Source organism: Pelophylax lessonae, assembly GCF_965119305.1.
Source record: "Pelophylax lessonae genome assembly, chromosome: 4".
Lineage (NCBI taxonomy): Eukaryota > Metazoa > Chordata > Amphibia > Anura > Ranidae > Pelophylax > Pelophylax lessonae.
Window position 1 is genome coordinate 156,140,072 of NC_138771.1, and position 22,843 is coordinate 156,162,914.

The window sequence follows — 22,843 nt, forward strand, 5'->3', positions numbered from 1 at the left end:
TTTCTGAAAGTGCTTGTACCGGAGTGATGCCTGCAGCTAGAGGCATCAACCCGGTACCAGCGTCCATAGCCGACGGTCGGCTGTCTTGCAATGGCAACCGATGTGGCTAAGAAGCTGCTCGGCTGTCATTACAAGGAGCGGGAGGCGACGTCCCCCCCCTCCCGCCGCCTTCTGCGGCTTACCTGGATTTCCCGTTCCACCGGGAGACCCGGGCAACCAGCCTGCATGGCTGCCGAAGACCTGATCAAATGTACGAAAATATCGGCCCATATCGGCCGATACGCAATGACCAAAATATCGGTATCGGTATTGGCAATGAAAAAACGATATCGGTCGATCACTACTCTGCAGGTGCATGGAGAAGTGCAGAATCTGTTGGAATAGTTCTGTCCTCCTCTCTGCTGCTGACTGCTGAGACAAGGTGGGGTGAAGACAAGAGGGTTGCCACATCTGCAGGAGAGGTGCAAGAAATGGTCTGGAGGGCTGAATTTGGCCTACGGGCCTTGTGTTTGACACGTGCTGTAGATAGAAGTGTCCAGGGAGACTTTACTACCACTTTAGGACCAGCAGTAAAAAATCATGATGTCTTTGTGAAATCTGAAAATGTTTTTACAATTACTATGCTAATTAGACCATAACTCTCATACTAAATATTCTTATACAGTTCTAGGTTTTAGTGAATGATTACTGGATTTCTCAAAATATTGAATATTAAATTATACACAGACTATAATAATTTAATTGAATTCCCACCTCCTTCCTGTTGACAAATGTAATTACTTACATATTAGGTTAAGATTTATACTGTCAATCAGCCCTTGTAGTGAAGGAACATTATTTTTCACGGGTCAGCCACATCATAGACTCTTCTGATTCGTTACATAATGGCTGTGTGGCTGAAGCAGTTAAATGTGTAAAAGGAGTGTCTACAAGTGGCGGTGGGATGGAGTATGTGAGAGCTGCAGAGGTGCTTTGTACAGATGTCATGACATACAGCACAAAGACTACATCGCAGGCTTCTACTGCAGCACCATTAAGGTATTGTATATTCTGACTATTCATTGTAACATGCTTTCACTTTAAATGACACTTTACTATCATTTATATATGTGGCATGCCATGGGAAAGAACTTTATTTTAATCTACTTGTTATAGTTCAGATTAGAAGGTACTTTAGGTATCATACTTAGCTTCTTCGGATGTCAAACCCTCCATATGCCAATAAGATTGCAAGAGCACTTTAAATGACATAACATAAAATATATGTAGATCAGCTGAAGAAAGTGCACCAACTTTAATCATTCTTTATTGAGACTAGTATCTACTCTGCTGTGTCCTTTCTGTATACTGTAGAATTATTTTATAGTACTGCAGATAATACGTCTGCAACATAAGGTTTACCAGCAACCATAAGTAAAAATAAACTCAACTGTGGATTTTTTTTTTTTTTTTAGTTCAATAATTTTTTTTGATTTAAGAGCAGCAAAAACAGATGCAGATTATTTTATTTATTTCATTTTGTTAAGCGCTGCACAAACTGTTGGCGCTATATAAATCCTGTATAATAATAATAATAATAATAATAATTTTTATTTTTTTTGAAAATTCTTTTTATTTAAATTTTCACATAAAAGTAACAAAAGAGACAAATTCAACATTCAGCACTACAATGCGATTTATTTTTTATTTAGGCAAAATACAAATAGTTGTATTGCCCCTACCGCTGGAGAGACATATACACACGTTAGAAACTTGGGCCAGCCATAGACTGAGCGATTTTTTTTCCGGCAACCATGGATTGCAGCAAAAGAAAGTCGCTCAATTCCCCCATCAACATAGTCAGTGTTAATGGGGGAATCCCTCCTTTGGAGCTATTGTGATCTCTCAGCGGGGGAGAACACAGTGATTATTTGCATTATAATCGCATGTAAAATCCGACAGGCTGGTTGTACCCAAGTCGATTGATCAACGTCCGCACATTCAGCTTGCCCATACATGGTTCGAATCTTGACCGGTTCAGCAGGAGATTCAAACCGTTTATGGTCGGCTTTATAGCAACCTATCAGTAAAAATAGTGAAAAAGTGTTTTTCAGTAGTACCTAATCAAAAATGTACCGACATCCCTTAGAATCATCAATTGCAAAATTGGGGATAGCCCCTTATTAGAGGAGAGGCAAGACCAGGTGGTAAGGTCTGTCCTACTCAGAGTGAAAGAGGGAAGGAATTTTCCCGGAAATGATAGAATGAAGAAACAGAGCAGAATAGAACTTGTGAGGGCAAATGGGATTTTTAAGTGGTACTTAGCTCTAATTCCATAAGGAAGTATATGAGATAATAAAACTATACATTTTTATTCCAAAAATTTAAAATGACAAACGAGAAAAAATATATATAAGACATACAACAAGCAATAAAAATTATCAATACAGGAGTACATATAAAGGATTTTGTGCTTTTAATATATCCGATATGAATACCGAATCAACCCTACATGTTTCGCAGTTTTTCTTTACTGCTTTTTCAGGGGTATATATTAATTGTACTGCAACATTCAGTTTTCCTGAGTATTCCTGCATAACAATAATAATCATATTAGTATATATAGACAGAATTTACATTTTGATTGGAAGTCTTTATAGAAAACACATGATGTCTCAAGGTACTCCTCTAATAAGGGGCTATCCCCAATTTTGCAATTGCTATCAGTAAAAATGTTCTTTGACTTGACATCTTTGTGCAATGAAATGCAATCGGCTCTGGGTTACTGCCCTGCATATCTTAATTTCTCTCTGTGTTGCATTGCTAAATGAAACCTGCTCGAGGTGGACATTGATAATCTTTTGAAAATATTAGTTGCTGCTGGTCCAATCGTATCTATTCATTGAAAAAAGCCAGGCATAGACGGGTCATATCTCGGCCAGTTATGCAGGAACCAGCCAATATTTGAACCATGTATGATGGGCAGGCTGAAACTACCTAAGTTTATCAACCAGTCTTTTGGATTTTACATGCAATTATTGCTAGTGGCTGTCATAGCCGCTAGCAATAATCACTGTGTTCTCCCGGTGGGGATGGCCTCCCCTGCCGGGAGAACACAATGGACCGGCAGGAGGGATTCCCCCATCAACACAGTCAGTGTGGTGCAGGAAAGAAAATTGCTCTGTCTATGACCGGCCTAACTGGCTTAAAACAAAAATACACATCAGGAGTTTTGACTTTACTCCAGTAACATAACACTTAATGCATGCTTTTCACAAGTTATTCACTCATAGCTTTCTGATCATATGATCAGTATGAAAGCCAGGCATATAGCATTTTTTTAAGCAGGTCAGCAGTGGCAGTTCCAATGTTTTTCTCAGTACAAACTTCACACTTTTGTACTTTTGTAATACTAATATTATAATTTTGTAGAATAACATATGGTCTTTTTTTTTTTTTTTACTTTTCTATATATATATTTTTTAAAATGATGTATTCCTCTGTCTGTGATGTAATGTATCTGTGAGGCTTACTGATCCTCCGACTAAAGGTGTCAATCTGGGACTTTTTTTCATTGTATGTGTTATTTCCACTAAAAGAAAAAAAAACGCAGTTTGTTAATGTATGCTGAATGGACTAGCACTTCTTTATATCTCCCTGCATCCCATGTGAACTGGACAGTTGTAGCTATACAGAGATCCAATGGGCCAGTGAGCATGTAACCTCGTCCAATGTGCTGTACACCAGTGGTCTCCAAACTGTGGCCCAGGAGCCGTTTGCTTGCACTTTATCCGGCCCTTGAGGCACCATTACCTCCACTGATACAAGGCACCATTCCTCCCGCTGACACCAATAATAGGGCACCATTCCTCCAATTAAAACCAGCAATGGGGCACTACTTCTCCGACTGACGCCAATGATGGGGCACCATTCCTCCCACTAAAACCAGCAATGGGGCACTATTCCTTCTAATGACTTCAACAATGGGGCACCATTCATCCCACTAAAACCAGCAATGGGGCACTATTCCTCCCATTGATGCCATCGATGGGGCACTCTTCCTTACCCTGATACCAATGATAGGGCACTGTTCACTCCCAGGGCATTTTCTACTCACACTAGCCACAGTCCAGCTCCCACAAAGCCTGAAGGACAGTAAACTGGCCCTTTGGTTGGAAAGTTTAGAGGTCTCTGCTGTACACAAAGCGGCATCTCCTGCCTTCTTCTGAAACAACCTTTTTGACTTCCTTTTCTAAAGCACACCAAGGCAACAGCTACATCAAAGATTTCCTTTACACGAGAGAGGCTGCTCCACTACTTAAAGTGGCACTTAACTGGGGTTTAAAAAGAAATAAATATTTTCAAGTATGTATCCTTAATATAAAAATATACCTTCTAATGTTCTCAGCTTTCTTAAAATCTCCAAATTTCTTTTTTTTCTGCTGTGATCTGCCCTACTGTCAGAGGATGACTACATTCATTCCGTGGTCCCACTGTATGTAGGAACGTAGCCACCCTCTTCCTCAACTCTGAGATGGACTAAGAACTATGGACTATGGAATTTATAGCATGCCTAGAGCAGTGTACATGATTGCAACTAATGTTTTTTTTTCTAATTTCAAACAAATGGAAGCGAAGAGGAAAAGGAACGATTTGGAAGCTCATTGAGGATGTTACAAGGAGGCATAAAAACACAGTAAGAAATGATTTAATGAAAAGTAGTTTACAGGGTCATTAGGTAGTGGATGTGTATGGATCCTTTTTAGAAAATAAGGATATTGTTTAGTGTTACTTTATTGGCCTTGTAATCTATCTTTCATTACCTGCTTCAATACAGGGCACTTAAACCCCCTTCCTGCCCAGGCCAATTTTCAGCTTTTGGCACTGTCGCTCTTTGTATGACAAGTGCGCAGTCATCCAACACTGTACCCAAATGAAATGATTATATTTGTTTTAGACAGATAGAGCTTTCTTTTGGTGGCATTTAATCACTAATGGGGTTTTTATTTTTTGCTAAAAAAAAACAAAAAAAAGACCTACATTGAAAAAAAAAAAAGTTTTTCTTAGTTTTTGTTGTGCACTAATGTGCGCTGATGAGGCGGCACTGATGGGCTGCACTGATGGGCACTAATGAGGTGGCACTGAGGAGGTGACACTGAGGGACACCGATGGGTGGCACTGATGAGCAGGCACTGATGGGCACTAAAAGGCAGCACTGATTGGCATCACTATGGGCACTGATAGACTGCAATAATGGGCACTGTTAAAGCAGCACTGAAGGGCACTGATGAGGTGGCACTGATGAGGAGGCAATAATATGCAGTACTGATGGGCATTGATAGGTGGCACTGATAGGTATCACTGATTGGCATTACTAATGGGCACTGATAGGCAGTGATGAGACACCACTGAAGGGCACTGATGAGGAGGCACTAATATGCCGCACTGATGGGCACTAATAGGCAGCACTGATGGACGGCATTGATGAGCAGGCTCTGAAAGGCAGCACTGATTGGCATCACTGCTGGGCACTGATTAGGGTCACTGCTGGGCACTGTTGGGGCTGATCAGTGCCCTGATTATCTGTGCAGATCTCCCCTGTGAGGAAATGCTGCTGATCAGATCTCCTTTCCTCTCAGGCTGTCAGTGTGAGGAGATGAAAGCCGATAATCTGCATTTCTCTTTCGTTCAGCTCCTGATCTTCTTAACCATTGGGTTATTCTGCACCCTACAGGAGTAGGACACTAGGGAGGGAAAAGTCTGGCTATGCCTATGGGCAGTGCCAGGGAGTATACTCCCTTTCTCTGCTATAGGTACTCAGTTTTTTTCTGCCTAGTCAGAAGTCAGGACTTAGTTCCTTGCTGGGATCTCTGGTCCTGGCAATTTTTTCTTTTTAGATAGATTTTTTGTTCTGTTTTTTTTTTTCCTATTAGATCTACAATCAACTGCCGGACTGAGTGACGGGCTAGAGAGTCTAGATTCAGTGGTCACCCCAGCCTGGTCAGCGAGCGCGCGTAGACCTCAGCTCCGCGCTAGGTCGGCCGAGATATAGCCCCACTGAATGGGGCCTGGCCTGCGAACACCTCGTGATGCTGCAACTCAGGCCAAGACCCGCAGACGACCAGGTCTTGGCCTGAGTCGCAGCATTCCTCCTGGCTGACAGCCCCCCATTTCAAAGACAAGGGGTTCTGTCTGGAGTGGTGCCCGCCTGGTTCCTGGTATAGTGAGGAGCTGTCCCCCCTCTCCCGCTGGAGGGTTTTGGGGTGGATGTGGGCCCCTCCATGGGACGGTTGGGACCCCTGGGTTCCCCTCCTTCCCGTCAGGCACCCCCCTTCATCTGTTCCCCCATCCTAACCCCCTCCACTTATGCTGGGGCTGTGTGGGTGGTCTGGTCCAGATGATCGGCAATGCGGGGGGGGGGGGCTGTATCTGATTGGGTCTCCTGTCAGAGCCCCCGTCCTGCCTGGGCCTGTCATTGAGGCCCAGGGAACCCTCCTGGGTCCCTGGGAGCCTCGTGGTGCCGCCATTAAAAATAGCGGCGCCCATGACAGTGGAGCCCTCTGGGTTGTGTTTTTGGCAGTGGGAGCCCCTCCTCATACCCTAGTGCTGACTCCTGGATCCTTTCATTTCCTGATCGCCGCTCATGCAGTGCACATTCTCCTGGTGGCTGCGGTGCCTTGTTTCTGCGGGGTGGTGAGTCTGCTTGGGTCCTCTCCCTCTCTGCTGAGGATCGATTGGTGCTCAGTGACTGGTCAGTGGTCAGTGAAGAAATGCCTCCTTATATTAGTGGTAAGTTTATAAATGCTCCTTTACATTGGTGGTCAGTGAATACGTGCTCCTTTACATTGATGGTCAAGGGAGAAGTGCTCCTTTACATTGGTGGTCAGTGGAGAAGTGCTCCTTTACATTGGTGGTCAGTGGAGAAGTGCTCCTTTACATTGGTAGTCAGTGGTGTAGTACCTATTTACATTGATGGTCAGTGTAGTGACCCTTTACATTGGTAGCCAGTGAAGCCGTGCCCCCTTACATTTGTGGTCAGTGGTTAAGTGCCCCCTTACATTGGTGATCAGTGGATAAGATTCCCATTACATGTAGTGCCCCCTTTACATTGGTGGTCAGTGGTTAAGTGCCCCCTTACATTGGTGATCAGTGGATAAGGGTCCCATTACATGTAGTGCCCCCCTTACATTGGTGGTCCGTGGATAAGGGTCCCATTACATGTAGTGCCCCCTTTACATTTGTGGTCAGTGGTTAAGTGCCCCCTTACATTGGTGATCAGTGGATAAGGGTCCCATTACATGTAGTGCCCCCCTTACATTGGTGGTCAGTGGATAAGGGTCCCATTACATGTAGTGCCCCCCTTACATTGGTGGTCAGTGGATAAGAGTCCCATTACATGTAGTACCCCCCTTACATTGGTGGTCAGTGGATAAGTGCTCCCTTACATTGGTGATCAGTGGATAAGAGTCCCATTACATGTAGTGCCCCCCTTATATTGGTGGTCAGTTGTGTAGTGTCCTCGTTGGTGGACTGACTGAAATTCATCAAAAAAGGGGAAATACACTTTCCTTTTAGTAATTAATTTTGTATTAAAATATACCCATATACCTGATTTTGAGGTATAGATTAAAGATTAGAAAATTAATGCTGAACTAGTCAACCATAAACCAGCTTTTGTTTTCATGAACCGTTATGAGTGATTTTATATTAATTAAATGATTTAAATGATTAAGTGCCGGTTCACACTACCGCGGCACGACTTCGGGGGCGACCTGTAAAGTCCCGTGCACCGCGACTTCGGCGCGACTTGCACGGACTTCATATAATAAGTGTCAATGCAAGTCGCTCCAATGTCGCCCCGAAGTAGTACAGGGACTACTTTCTAAGTCGGAGCGACTTGAGTCGCTCCTATTAGAACGGTTCCCGTAGCACTGCATGGACCACGACATGTCAGGCTGACCAGTCGCCTGACAAGTCGCGGTAGTGTGAATGGGCACTAAACATCCAAGGCTTCCCAAAACTTTGTTAATTAGAACAATAATTGACTATCACGTACAGCAAGCCATATTCTGTTTGAAATGTAGTTTTACTGTGTAGTTGCAGACACTAAAGCCTACATTTTTGACAGTATCATTAGACAATGAATTTATATAATTTTGCATATGAAATTGCAAACCAAGCAAAATGGTGGGATAAAGTTTTTGAACTTAGATCTCTTTTGCTCTGTTTCCATGTGATATTCTATAAACTGTAAAAAAAAAAAAAAAAAAAATCTTTAAACAAAAGTGACGCCTGCTTTATGTAACAAAAATAACTACTAGAACTAGATGTGAATAAGGCCCTGTTCACACCTCAGCGTTTTTCAGCTCGTAAAATGCTCATCTCGTCTAAAAATGCCCAGCAAGCAAAATCCCATTCATTTCAATGGCCCCAGTTCACATATGAGCGTTTTGTTGCCTGAAGCAAAACGCCTGAAGCTCAAAAAAGTACATGAGCGACTTTTTTTGGCAGATTACAAGTGTTTTTGTTACATGTCAATGCCTGCCTCCAAAAACCTGCAAAAAACACCTGAAAAAAAGCATCTGAAAAACGCCCAAAAAAACGCCTGAAAAAACAATACGCTCAAGTGTAAATGGAGTCTCAGGCGTTTTGCTTCAGGCGACAAAATGCTCATATGTGATTAGGGGACATTGAAATGAATGGGATTTAGCTTCTTGGGCATTTTGAGACTTCAGAAATGAGCATTTTACGAGCTGAAAAACGCTCAGGTGTGAACAGGTCCATTAGGCAATTCAGTAAAATCTGAATGTCATTGTTTTTTTAAAAAATAAAGGAAAACAATGAATTTGGGGTAAGCTTGTGTAGCACCCTCCTAGGTAGGTGCTAGGAAAAGTATATATATATTGGCCCTGTCTGCTTATCAGGGGGGCCTGATCATTCAGTTAGGCTGCCATGTGCTTCTAGGTGTGGTCTGTTGAGTCTGGGGAGTCTCCCCACTGTATCCAATGAGGGCTCTTATTGGACAGTGGAGGAAACCTGGCCAACAGTGCACCCAGGCTCAGTGGGCGGAGGTTGCCGCAATGCACCCTGGGATCAGATATAAGTCTGAGGGGAGCATGTGACAGGGTCTTTGGCGGGAAGCAGAGTCCCAGGAGGAGGCTGACAGCGGTCTCTCCTTCTGTCAGAGCAAGTGAGGGTGTCCTGGGTGGTCGGCCAAAAGGACCGGAGGCTGAGCTGGGCTACAGGAAGGATCCAGAGTGCTGTGGACCTAGTGGAGCTGCTGGGCAGAAGTTTCTTGGAAAAACAGTGTTGTGAGTACTCAAAACTGCCCAGGGGCCTGCCTAAGAGAGAGGGGACCACTCCAGAAGGTCAAAGGGATCCGGGAGCCAGCTAACCTGTAGTGGTGGCTTAGAAAGGGGGTGCCAGAGTCTAAGCCCTGAAGATTAGAGAGAGAAAGGGGGCGCCGGTGTGGACCCTGAAGTGTTCAGCAGTGCAGCAATGTATTCAAGTAGCTACCTCAGCAAGGAGTGCTTAGGGGGAGCTTGAAGAGTCACAGAAAGCAGTCCCAAGTCCGTTCAGCGTTAACAGGCATCTGGCCAGCATTACCCAGCGTCAAGTCAGCGTTGATAGGCATTCAGCCAGCTTCAAGTCAGCGCCAAACAGCAATATTCAAGTGTCTCCGCCAAATGTGCCTAGGTTAGTTCCAGGAGTATCCCACTCATCCCTTATCCTAGTTTAGTTCCAGGAGTATCCCACTCATCCCTTCTCCAAGTTTAGTTCCAGGAGTATCCCACTCATCCCTTCTCCTAGTTTAGTTCCAGGAGTATCCCACTCATCCCTTCTCCTAGGTTAGTTCCAGGAGTATCCCACTCATCCCTTGTCCTAGTTTAGTTCCAGGAGTATCCCACTCATCCCTTCTCCTAGTTTAGTTCCAGGTGTATCCCACTCATCCCTTCTCCTAGTTTAGTTCCAGGAGTATCCCACTCATCCCTTCTCCTAGTTTAGTTCCAGGAGTATTCCACTCATCCCTTCTCCTAGTTTAGTTCCAGGAGTATTCCACTCATCCCTTCTCCTAGTTTAGTTCCAGGACTATCCCACTCATCCCTTCTCCTAGTTTAGTTCCAGGAGTATCCCACTCATCCCTTCTACTAGTTTAGTTCCAGGAGTATCCCGCTAATCCTTTTTCCAAGTTTAGTTCCAGGAGTATCCCACTCATCCCTTCTCCTAGTTTAGTTCCAGGTGTATCCCACTCATCCCTTCTCCTAGTTTAGTTCCAGGAGTATTCCACTCATCCCTTCTCCTAGTTTAGTTCCAGGAGTATTCCACTCATCCCTTCTCCTAGTTTAGTTCCAGGACTATCCCACTCATCCCTTCTCCTAGTTTAGTTCCAGGAGTATCCCCCTCATCCCTTCTCCTAGTTTAGTTCCAGGAGTATCCCACTCATCCCTTCTCCTAGTTTAGTTCCAGGAGTATCCCACTCATCCCTTCTCCTAGTTTAGTTCCAGGAGTATCCCACTCATCCCTTCTCCAAGTTTAGTTCCAGGAGTATCCCACTCATCCCTTCTCCTAGTTTAGTTCCAGGAGTATCCCACTCATCCCTTCTCCTAGGTTAGTTCCAGGAGTATCCCACTCATCCCTTGTCCTAGTTTAGTTCCAGGAGTATCCCACTCATCCCTTCTCCTAGTTTAGTTCCAGGAGTATTCCACTCATCCCTTCTCCTAGTTTAGTTCCAGGAGTATTCCACTCATCCCTTCTCCTAGTTTAGTTCCAGGACTATCCCACTCATCCCTTCTCCTAGTTTAGTTCCAGGAGTATCCCACTCATCCCTTCTACTAGTTTAGTTCCAGGAGTATCCCGCTAATCCTTTTTCCAAGTTTAGTTCCAGGAGTATCCCACTCATCCCTTCTCCTAGTTTAGTTCCAGGTGTATCCCACTCATTCCTTCTCCTAGTTTAGTTCCAAGAGTATTCCACTCATCCCTTCTCCTAGTTTAGTTCCAGGAGTATTCCACTCATCCCTTCTCCTGGTTTAGTTCCAGGACTATCCCACTCATCCCTTCTCCTAGTTTAGTTCCAGGAGTATCCCGCTCATCCCTTCTCCTAGTTTAGTTCCAGGAGTATCCCACTCATCCCTTCTCCTAGTTTAGTTCCAGGAGTATCCCACTCATCCCTTCTCCTAGTTTAGTTCCAGGAGTATCCCACTCATCCCTTCTCCTAGTTTAGTTCCAGGAGTATCCCACTCATCCCTTCTCCAAGTTTAGTTCCAGGAGTATCCCACTCATCCCTTCTCCTAGTTTAGTTCCAGGAGTATCCCATTCATCCCTTCTCCTAGGTTAGTTCCAGGAGTATCCCACTCATCCCTTGTCCTAGTTTAGTTCCAGGAGTATCCCACTCATCCCTTCTCCTAGTTTAGTTCCAGGTATATCCCACTCATCCCTTCTCCTAGTTTAGTTCCAGGAGTATCCCACTCATCCCTTCTCCTAGTTTAGTTCCAGGAGTATTCCACTCATCCCTTCTCCTAGTTTAGTTCCAGGAGTATTCCACTCATCCCTTCTCCTAGTTTAGTTCCAGGACTATCCCACTCATCCCTTCTCCTAGTTTAGTTCCAGGAGTATCCCACTCATCCCTTCTACTAGTTTAGTTCCAGGAGTATCCCGCTAATCCTTTTTCCAAGTTTAGTTCCAGGAGTATCCCACTCATCCCTTCTTCTAGTTTAGTTCCAGGAGTATCCCACTCATCCTTTCTTCTAGTTTAGTTCCAGGACTATCCCACTCATCCCTTCTCCTAGTTTAGTTCCAGGAGTATCCCACTCATCCCTTCTCCTAGCTTAGTTCCAGGAGTATTCCACTCATCCCTTCTCCTAGTTTAGTTCCAGGAGTATCCCACTCATCCCTTCTCCTAGTTTAGTTCCAGGAGTATCCCGCTCATCCCTTCTCCTAGTTTAGTTCCAGGAGTACCCCACTCATCCCTTCTACTAGTTTAGTTCCAGGAGTATCCCGCTAATCCTTTTTCCAAGTTTAGTTCCAGGAGTATCCCACTCATCCCTTCTCCTAGTTTAGTTCCAGGTGTATCCCACTCATTCCTTCTCCTAGTTTAGTTCCAAGAGTATTCCACTCATCCCTTCTCCTAGTTTAGTTCCAGGAGTATTCCACTCATCCCTTCTCCTGGTTTAGTTCCAGGACTATCCCACTCATCCCTTCTCCTAGTTTAGTTCCAGGAGTATCCCGCTCATCCCTTCTCCTAGTTTAGTTCCAGGAGTATCCCACTCATCCCTTCTCCTAGTTTAGTTCCAGGAGTATCCCACTCATCCCTTCTCCTAGTTTAGTTCCAGGAGTATCCCACTCATCCCTTCTCCTAGTTTAGTTCCAGGAGTATCCCACTCATCCCTTCTCCAAGTTTAGTTCCAGGAGTATCCCACTCATCCCTTCTCCTAGTTTAGTTCCAGGAGTAACCCATTCATCCCTTCTCCTAGGTTAGTTCCAGGAGTATCCCACTCATCCCTTGTCCTAGTTTAGTTCCAGGAGTATCCCACTCATCCCTTCTCCTAGTTTTGTTCCAGGTGTATCCCACTCATCCCTTCTCCTAGTTTAGTTCCAGGAGTATCCCACTCATCCCTTCTCCTAGTTTAGTTCCAGGAGTATTCCACTCATCCCTTCTCCTAGTTTAGTTCCAGGAGTATTCCACTCATCCCTTCTCCTAGTTTAGTTCCAGGACTATCCCACTCATCCCTTCTCCTAGTTTAGTTCCAGGAGTATCCCACTCATCCCTTCTACTAGTTTAGTTCCAGGAGTATCCCGCTAATCCTTTTTCCAAGTTTAGTTCCAGGAGTATCCCACTCATCCCTTCTTCTAGTTTAGTTCCAGGAGTATCCCACTCATCCTTTCTTCTAGTTTAGTTCCAGGACTATCCCACTCATCCCTTCTCCTAGTTTAGTTCCAGGAGTATCCCACTCATCCCTTCTCCTAGCTTAGTTCCAGGAGTATTCCACTCATCCCTTCTCCTAGTTTAGTTCCAGGAGTATCCCACTCATCCCTTCTCCTAGTTTAGTTCCAGGAGTATCCCGCTCATCCCTTCTCCTAGTTTAGTTCCAGGAGTATCCCGCTCATCCCTTCTCCTAGTTTAGTTCCAGGAGTATCCCACTCATCCCTTCTCCTAGGTTAGTTCCAGGAGTATCCCACTCATCCCTTGTCCTAGTTTAGTTCCAGGAGTATCCCACTCATCCCTTCTCCTAGTTTAGTTCCAGGTGTATCCCACTCATCCCTTCTCCTAGTTTAGTTCCAGGAGTATCCCACTCATCCCTTCTCCTAGGTTAGTTCCAGGAGTATCCCACTCATCCCTTGTCCTAGTTTAGTTCCAGGAGTATCCCACTCATCCCTTCTCCTAGTTTAGTTCCAGGTGTATCCCACTCATCCCTTCTCCTAGTTTAGTTCCAGGAGTATCCCACTCATCCCTTCTCCTAGTTTAGTTCCAGGAGTATTCCACTCATCCCTTCTCCTAGTTTAGTTCCAGGAGTATTCCACTCATCCCTTCTCCTAGTTTAGTTCCAGGACTATCCCACTCATCCCTTCTCCTAGTTTAGTTCCAGGAGTATCCCACTCATCCCTTCTACTAGTTTAGTTCCAGGAGTATCCCGCTAATCCTTTTTCCAAGTTTAGTTCCAGGAGTATCCCACTCATCCCTTCTCCTAGTTTAGTTCCAGGTGTATCCCACTCATCCCTTCTCCTAGTTTAGTTCCAGGAGTATTCCACTCATCCCTTCTCCTAGTTTAGTTCCAGGAGTATTCCACTCATCCCTTCTCCTAGTTTAGTTCCAGGACTATCCCACTCATCCCTTCTCCTAGTTTAGTTCCAGGAGTATCCCCCTCATCCCTTCTCCTAGTTTAGTTCCAGGAGTATCCCACTCATCCCTTCTCCTAGTTTAGTTCCAGGAGTATCCCACTCATCCCTTCTCCTAGTTTAGTTCCAGGAGTATCCCACTCATCCCTTCTCCAAGTTTAGTTCCAGGAGTATCCCACTCATCCCTTCTCCTAGTTTAGTTCCAGGAGTATCCCACTCATCCCTTCTCCTAGGTTAGTTCCAGGAGTATCCCACTCATCCCTTGTCCTAGTTTAGTTCCAGGAGTATCCCACTCATCCCTTCTCCTAGTTTAGTTCCAGGTGTATCCCACTCATCCCTTCTCCTAGTTTAGTTCCAGGAGTATTCCACTCATCCCTTCTCCTAGTTTAGTTCCAGGAGTATTCCACTCATCCCTTCTCCTAGTTTAGTTCCAGGACTATCCCACTCATCCCTTCTCCTAGTTTAGTTCCAGGAGTATCCCACTCATCCCTTCTACTAGTTTTGTTCCAGGAGTATCCCGCTAATCCTTTTTCCAAGTTTAGTTCCAGGAGTATCCCACTCATCCCTTCTCCTAGTTTAGTTCCAGGTGTATCCCACTCATTCCTTCTCCTAGTTTAGTTCCAAGAGTATTCCACTCATCCCTTCTCCTAGTTTAGTTCCAGGAGTATTCCACTCATCCCTTCTCCTGGTTTAGTTCCAGGACTATCCCACTCATCCCTTCTCCTAGTTTAGTTCCAGGAGTATCCCGCTCATCCCTTCTCCTAGTTTAGTTCCAGGAGTATCCCACTCATCCCTTCTCCTAGTTTAGTTCCAGGAGTATCCCACTCATCCCTTCTCCTAGTTTAGTTCCAGGAGTATCCCACTCATCCCTTCTCCTAGTTTAGTTCCAGGAGTATCCCACTCATCCCTTCTCCAAGTTTAGTTCCAGGAGTATCCCACTCATCCCTTCTCCTAGTTTAGTTCCAGGAGTATCCCATTCATCCCTTCTCCTAGGTTAGTTCCAGGAGTATCCCACTCATCCCTTGTCCTAGTTTAGTTCCAGGAGTATCCCACTCATCCCTTCTCCTAGTTTAGTTCCAGGTGTATCCCACTCATCCCTTCTCCTAGTTTAGTTCCAGGAGTATCCCACTCATCCCTTCTCCTTGTTTAGTTCCAGGAGTATTCCACTCATCCCTTCTCCTAGTTTAGTTCCAGGAGTATTCCACTCATCCCTTCTCCTAGTTTAGTTCCAGGACTATCCCACTCATCCCTTCTCCTAGTTTAGTTCCAGGAGTATCCCACTCATCCCTTCTACTAGTTTAGTTCCAGGAGTATCCCGCTAATCCTTTTTCCAAGTTTAGTTCCAGGAGTATCCCACTCATCCCTTCTTCTAGTTTAGTTCCAGGAGTATCCCACTCATCCTTTCTTCTAGTTTAGTTCCAGGACTATCCCACTCATCCCTTCTCCTAGTTTAGTTCCAGGAGTATCCCACTCATCCCTTCTCCTAGCTTAGTTCCAGGAGTATTCCACTCATCCCTTCTCCTAGTTTAGTTCCAGGAGTATCCCACTCATCCCTTCTCCTAGTTTAGTTCCAGGAGTATCCCGCTCATCCCTTCTCCTAGTTTAGTTCCAGGAGTATCCCGCTCATCCCTTCTCCTAGTTTAGTTCCAGGAGTATCCCACTCATCCCTTCTCCTAGTTTAGTTCCAGGTGTATCCCACTCATCCCTTCTCCCATCCAAGTTACCAAATAAATACGAAAAACTCAAAGATACTGGACTGGTCATTGTCTCAGTGCTCACACTTGGAGAACATGCTTAATTGTGCTGTTGTTGCTAGCGGTAACCCAGGGGGAACCATATCCAGCAAAACGGCTGGAAATTGTGCTACACGTGCGTTTTAGAAACCATAAAAATGTTCAGAAGGCTTTTGGTTGAAAAAAAAAAATCTCTTCCTCTTTTACTGTCATTGTCATTCTGCCATATTTAACCTATATAAAGACTCAGGCATTTTTAAATAAAAATAAAAAAATCTATCATCGGTATAGAATTGATGTGTACACATAATTCTACACTTCTACATACATCAGTATATTCTTTAGGGCCCCTTTTTACACGGATGCTCTGATCGGATCTGCCTGTCTTTTTTTATGACTGACCCAATTGGCCATTCTCCTCTATGGAGCGGCCAATGTAAACAGACATGTGTCCATTTACACCCGGCGCCTACAGCTAATCTCATCTAAAAACAGACAGATGGGGTTCCCCTTCCATCCCATCAGATCGGATGGCAGTCGGGAGTAAATGGACAGGCCGTCAGTTTACATCTGACTACCCCTAGAGGAGAGCGGGCTGTGTCTGTGACTGCTCTGCAAAAGCAGAGCAGACACTGGCCTTCCATCCACCTGCTCAGCAAGCGTATCGAAAGAGGAGCCCGCCCGTGTGAAAATACCCTAATTCCTACACGTCTTTTTTAACATTTTCTTTTCTTTTTTGAGAAAAACTGTGCTGGACATTCCAAAAAACCCCAAGCTCCCAACTATAAAACATGACAAAGAGGGACAATTTGCAAAGTGGGGATACAGTGAAGCACCCTGCAAACATGTTTGGCATAAAATATTTAGAAAACATCATTTAACACTGACCACTGACTTTCTTCAATTCTTCAAACTGCAATACCTGGTAAGCATACTCCTGTATACACTGCACACTTATGCCACATTCTTTTTTTACCACAAAATATGTTTTAAGAATTGTGCCACAAGCGAGAGACTAAAGGACATGTCTAATTTTTCACACCTCAACACGTTCATTTTTAAAAAACCAAACTCTTTCATTACATATTCTTTTCAGCACAAAGCCTACCTTTAGGGCTTCAGGAGTATATAATGTACCTAACCATTTGCCTACAATGCACTTTCATCCCGTTCCTGCCCAGGCCAATTTTCAGCTTTCAGCACTCTCACATTTTGAATGACAATTGCATGGTCATGCTACACTGTACCCATATGAAATTTTTATCATTTTTTTTCCACATAAATAGAGCTTTCTTTGGTGGTATTTAATCACCTCTGGGTTTTTATTTCTTACAACAAAAAAAAAAGAAAAAAGACAGAAAATTAAAAAAAAAAAAAAAGTTTTTATTTTCTGTGAGTAAATTTTGAAAATAAATAATTTTTCTCCTTCACCGATGTGTGCTGATGAGGCAGCACTGATGGGCACTGATAGGCTGCACTGATGGGCACTGATGAGGTGGCACTTATGGGCACTGATGAGATGGCACTTATGGGCACTGATGAGGTGGCAAAGATGAGGAGGTACTAATATGCCACACTGATGAGCACTGATAGGTGGCACTGATGAGCACTGATAGGCGGCACTGATGGGCACTGAGAGGCAGCACTGATGGGCGGCACTGATGGGCACTGAGAGGCGGCACTGATGGACACTGACGGGTGGCACTGATGGGCACTGACAGGTGGCACTGATGGACACTTATGGGCAGCACCATCAGTGCCCACAATCGGTGCCCATAGTGCTGCCAGTCAGTGCCTATCAGTGCTTAGATGAGCAGGCACTGACTGGCAGCGCTATAGGCACTGATTGTGGGCACTCATGGCAGGCACTGTGGGCACTGATGGTGGGCAGTAATTGGCACTTTATTTACATTTTGTGTAATCAGGTCCCTGATGATCAGTGTCCTGATTACTTGTACTTGTCTCCCCTATGAGGAGGAGCCGCTGATCGGCTCTCCTCGCCTCACACTCTGACAGTGTGAGGCGAGGAGAGCCGAATAACGGCACTTCCTCATTTACATGTGACCGGCTGTGATTGGACACAGCCGATCACATGGGTAAAGAGTCATGTCATTGACTCTTTACCGAGATTGGGGTCGTGCCGTGTTCTAGCAGGCTGTTCTGGTGCGCCGTCATATGACGGCGTCCCAGAACAATAGCTGCACCGCTTCGCCGTCATTTGAGCAGGTAGCAAGTGGTTAAAGAGGAGTTCCAGTCCCCCAAATACATTTTTTTTTTTTTAAAAACTCCTCCATACTTGTTTAAACATATATAGTAACATTTAGAACATGTCCTATGTGTAGTCCCTGTAGTTTGTCTTAACATATTTGAAGACTATGTCAAATATAAATAACTGCGCTAAGCTAAAAAAAAACAAAAAAGCAGCAGCTGTAGTGGGAATCACTATAAATAAGAAAGTAAATGGAAAAGCTGCGCTAAACAAATGATGCACTGTGAATTGGCAATACCACAGAAAAGAAGTAAGACTGCAGTCCAAAAATACAGATTGAACATGTATAATGGTTTGGGACAGTCCACAGAAAGAGGATTCCAAGGTGCAGGTATAGAGATGATGAATCCACCACCAATAGGTCACTCCAAAAACCACGGTGAAGCAAGCTAAGGGTGTGCGCTTACCAAAAGGAATATGGTCGAAAGCCTTGTAAAATCTATGGGCGATCAGCTACAGGGAACACTTCTCATGACCAGATCCTTATCGGTCCAGGAATCCTCCACGTCAAACCAAAGTGAACCACCAGACTCCTCCTCCAACCCGGTGGATAACCACCCATGAAAAAGAGAGGATACCACAATAGTGCAGATGGCTTTGGATAATTTATTGGGTAACATAAAGGAATATACTCACATAATAAGGTACAAATAAGCGCTTGATTGACGCTGAAAACATAGATCACACTCACTTGTCAATAGGATGATGCAAAAAACACTGCTGCCGCCCGACTTCCGGATGCAGGATGATGACGTCAGCACGCCTGTCCCGACGTACGTTTCGTTACAACTAACGTCTTCCAGGGGATACGGGTGGCGTGCTGAGTCATCATTTAAATGTCATCGGAGGCATCCGCCCCCTCCGGAAGTCTGAGGCAATCGGCGCCATCTTAGACCAGGGAGGTCACATACAATACATACAAATGGCGACTAGTCCTCTGAATTATAAGAAGTCAAAGGAGCCGCCAATAGTCCGGAATCTAACCGGAAGTTAGCCATGTCAACTGAGCTGGTAAAGGCTAAAAAGACCATGGCAGGTACAAGATTAGCCAAAACCTCCACATGTAGCGGCCGCATCATCTCAATCAAAAGAGGGCGCGAGAGCCATCTTAACTCAGGGACATGATTACATAAGGAACAACAATACAGAATCGATATTCTTAAAATTAGCAGATATCAAATTGATGAAACAACAATACCAAATCAATATTCTAAAAAGAAACAGATATCAAAAACACAGTATGAGCAATACACCAGTTAAATTAAAAATCCAACCAGAGTTGCCTCCAGAAAGGTATCCGTTCATATTGGCATAAACGTAATCATCACTGAATATCAGTAAAGAACCACATATATACCAAACCTTTGATGAGTGATAACATCAAGGTTGGTAATATGATTATAAAATAAGGAGAATTAAGTAAAGTAAAAAACTAAAAAGTCTTAAATACAACCAACTAAGTGGTATGATTAAAACTACCAAAAATACCTATAAGTATCATATGACTCACAGAGCCCAAAATGGATGCAACTCTTTCTGGATAATGTGAATAAATTAAACCACATTAAAAAATTTCTAATAGAACAATCCCCACAGTTGCAGATATAGCGCATGGCCCAAAAAGGTACGACTGGCTTATAAAAAATCAAAATAAGTGAATAGACCATAAAATAAATGGATAGACCATAAAATAAAGGATGGTCATTCTAAATGTGAATTATGAGTTGTCAATAAAAGCGTTAACGTCCGTGTCTATATTCAAACCAAAAGGGGAGAAACACTTTGTCTTGTATATCCAAGACATTTCCAGCTTGGAGAGTCCCCTGACAAAAGGTTCCCCCCTCCAGTGTGGGACAAATTTGTCAATCCCCATAAAGATGGTATTATGGGGATTCTTATTGTGCTTTAACCTGTAATGATTGGACACGGAATGTTTCTTAAACCCTTTTTTAATGTTAGCTATATGCTCGTTGAGCCTAACATATAGCGGTCTTTTAGTCCTCCCAATGTATTGCAAGCCACAAGGGCATTGCAAAAGGTAAACGACACCAGTTGTAGAACAAGAAATGAAGGGTTTGATGTCAAATGAAACACCTGTGCTTGTTGACATAAATTCCTTGACATTCCTTTTTTTACATTTATTAACCGCGCAAGTCTGGCAGCGGTTACATCTAAAATAACCCGTTAATTGACTAAAAAAAGTGGGCTTGGGTCCAGGGGGGTTGAGGACATTGGGAGCCAATCGGTCCCGTAAATTAGACGCTCCTCTGAATATCACACGCGGTTGTTCTGGTAACACTTCTGATAAATGGCGGTCACTCCTCAGAATGTGCCAGTGTTTACGGATTAGATTTTTGATGTTCTTGTGCTGCGTGGAGAAGGTGGTAACGAAAGGGGCACTGAACGGAGCTTTAGCAGTTTTAACACAACCTGCAGTGGACAACATATTGGATCTGTCCATCTTTTTAACCTCCTCAAGTGTGTTCATAAGAAAAGAGCTCTCATAGCCCTTATCTAAGAACCTGTTAGTGAGGACTTCAGCTTGTTTGTTAAAGTCTCCTTCATTAGTGCAATTTCTCTTGATTCTCATATATTGCCCCTTCGGGACAGCTCACAACCATGGGGCAACTCCCGGGGGAATAAACAAGGACATAATGGTTACTATCAGCAATACCGTAATTGGTCATCTGATTCTAGGGAAGTTAGTTCCCCTTTGTGCGCCCCCTATTCTGGAAAAGGTTCCAATTGGAGGGGAGGGCCCAACCAGTGGAATGGTCAAAGAGGTGGGCAAACTCCACAATGGAGAACAGGTCCACAGTTCAATAATGATTGGAATCAGGGCTATGATAATAGCCAGTGGCGTAGCGTGGGGGGTGCTGGGGGGGCCAACGGGGGGTGCTGGGGGGGCCAACCGCACCGGGCGCAAAATCTGGGGGGCGCAGTGTCATGCTGCCATTTAGTAGCCTGCTCAGCCATCCTGAACAAGCCCCTGCATGGATCGCAGGACTCGGGAGGCTGATATTAAAGCCAGTACAGCTTCGGATGGAGGGCGGGACTTCAAGTTAACTCGCAGGTGATTGGTTGCTAGCAACCAATCACAGGCTGATTACCTGGAAAAGTTGTGCAGATCCCGCCCTCCTTCCAGAGCTGTCCTGCTTCTGATGTCAGCTTCATGCTTGCTGCCATCCATCCGGAGCTGTCCACTCCACTGCTGTCTCCTCTGTGAGTAATGTGCATTGTGGAGGAAGCTGCGGGTGCTGTGAAGGTGGAACTGAGGACAGGAATCTGAAGATGGGGGATGGGGGGGAGGGCTGAGGACAGGAATCTTAAAATGGGGGATGGAGGGGGGGGCTGAGGACAGGAGTCTGAAGATGGGGGGGCTGAGGACAGGAATGTAAGGGGGTTGTGGGGTTTAGGAATGTAAAGGGGTAGTGGGGGACAGGAATGTAAAGGGTTAGTGGGGATGAGGACAGGAATGTAAAGGGGGGGGTGAGGAAAGGAATGTAAAGGGGTGGGGGGTGATATAAAGGGGGCTAAGGACAGGAATGCAGAGAGGGCTGAGGACAGAAATGTGAAGGAGGAGGGGCATGATATAAAGGGGCATAAGGATAGGAATGTAAAGGGGGGGGGGTGATGACAAGGATGTGAGGGGGGGATATGAGGGTGGGCTGAGGACAGTAATGTGAAGGGGGGGGGTTGTGATGTGCAGGGGGCTGAGAACACGGTTGTAATGACAGGATTGTAATGTGAAGGATCTGAGGCTAGCTTTATAACATTGCTACCTGTGTTCTGCATGTAGGCAGCCCATTCATTTCATTTTGTGTAAATGTCAGTATAGTAATCAGGTAGGTTAGTGTAGGAATCAGGTAGGTCTCTGTAGTGGTGAATGTAGTGGTCAGGTAGGTCTGTGTAGTGGTCAGGTAGGTTTGTGTAGTGGTCAGGTAGGTTTGTGTAATTGTCAGTGTAGTAATTAGGTAGGTCAGTGTAGTGATCAGGTTGGTCAGTGTAGTGGTCAGGTAGGTCTGTGTAGTGATCAGGTAGGTCAGTGTAGGTGTCAGTATAGAATTTTGGTAGGTCAGTGTAGTGATCAGGTTGGTTAGTGCAGGAATAAGGTAGGTCTCTGTAGTTGTCAGTGTAGTGGTCAGGTAGGTATGTGTAGGTGTCAGTATAGTAATCAGGTAGGTCAGTGTAGGAATAAGGTAGGTCTCTGTAGTGGTGAGCTAGGTCAGTGTAGGTGTCAGTGTAGTGGTCTGTGTAGGGGGCGCAAATTACTTACCTTGCCCCGGGCGCTGACAACCCACGCTACGCCACTGATAATAGCTCTGCACGTAATGGGCCTAATAGGTCAGATTATCAATATAATGTCCCTACGGGCAATCAATTTTTTCCCTTGAGAGACAACCAACATCCAAACGATAATTATTCAGGGGCCCAAGGAAATCCGAGACCCATTCTGTCTCAGGGACCTTCAGAATCAAGAAGCTCAGCAATATTAGAGGCACCACCCCAAGCTGAGGCCTCGCAATCTGGTTATCCGGGTTGGGGTTTTCCGCCGGCCAAGCAAGGGCAAAACCGGCCGTTAGAAAACCCAGAGGAATTAGAGGGGGGAGGCGGCTACAATCTAAGAGACAGAAAAAGAACCTAAGCGGAGCAGGAATTTTTAATTTAAGTCATCAAGTTCTTTCAGAATCAGAGCAGAGTATACTGGACAAGGGCCTCAAGTTCGCCCCTCCCAGAAGCCTCAACAAGTTCCAAACCTATATGGACATACACAAATTCGTGAGGAAGATTAATATACAAAAATATTTATTAAGCAACCCCATTAGTAATAATGGTACTGTATCTTCCCACTTTCAACACTCGAACCTTTCTAACGCATCTCTGTTTAACCCTCCGGGTGCTTTGGCCGCACCGCTGAGGGTTTTCAGGGATGTTGTGATCCGTGATCTGGATAAAATGCAGGTGCGGAAAAATAGGATGAACCAGGATTTAGTGAAAGGTTTGGACTCTTTATGTCAGAATAAGGAAC

At 44.7% G+C, this 22,843-nt stretch overlaps 1 protein-coding gene across 1 annotated transcript in view; it reads left to right on the forward strand.

The window, feature by feature from the left end:
- Nucleotides 1–943: 943 nt before the first annotated feature.
- Nucleotides 944–22,843, forward strand: part of PRKCQ (protein kinase C theta) — a gene marked incomplete at its 5' end in the record, with an annotated part of 157,160 nt that continues 135,260 nt past the window's right edge. The window contains one exon of the mRNA XM_082255133.1: nt 944–1,038. Coding sequence (XP_082111259.1) covers nt 944–1,038 — 95 coding nt within the window. The remainder of the gene's footprint in view (nt 1,039–22,843) is intronic.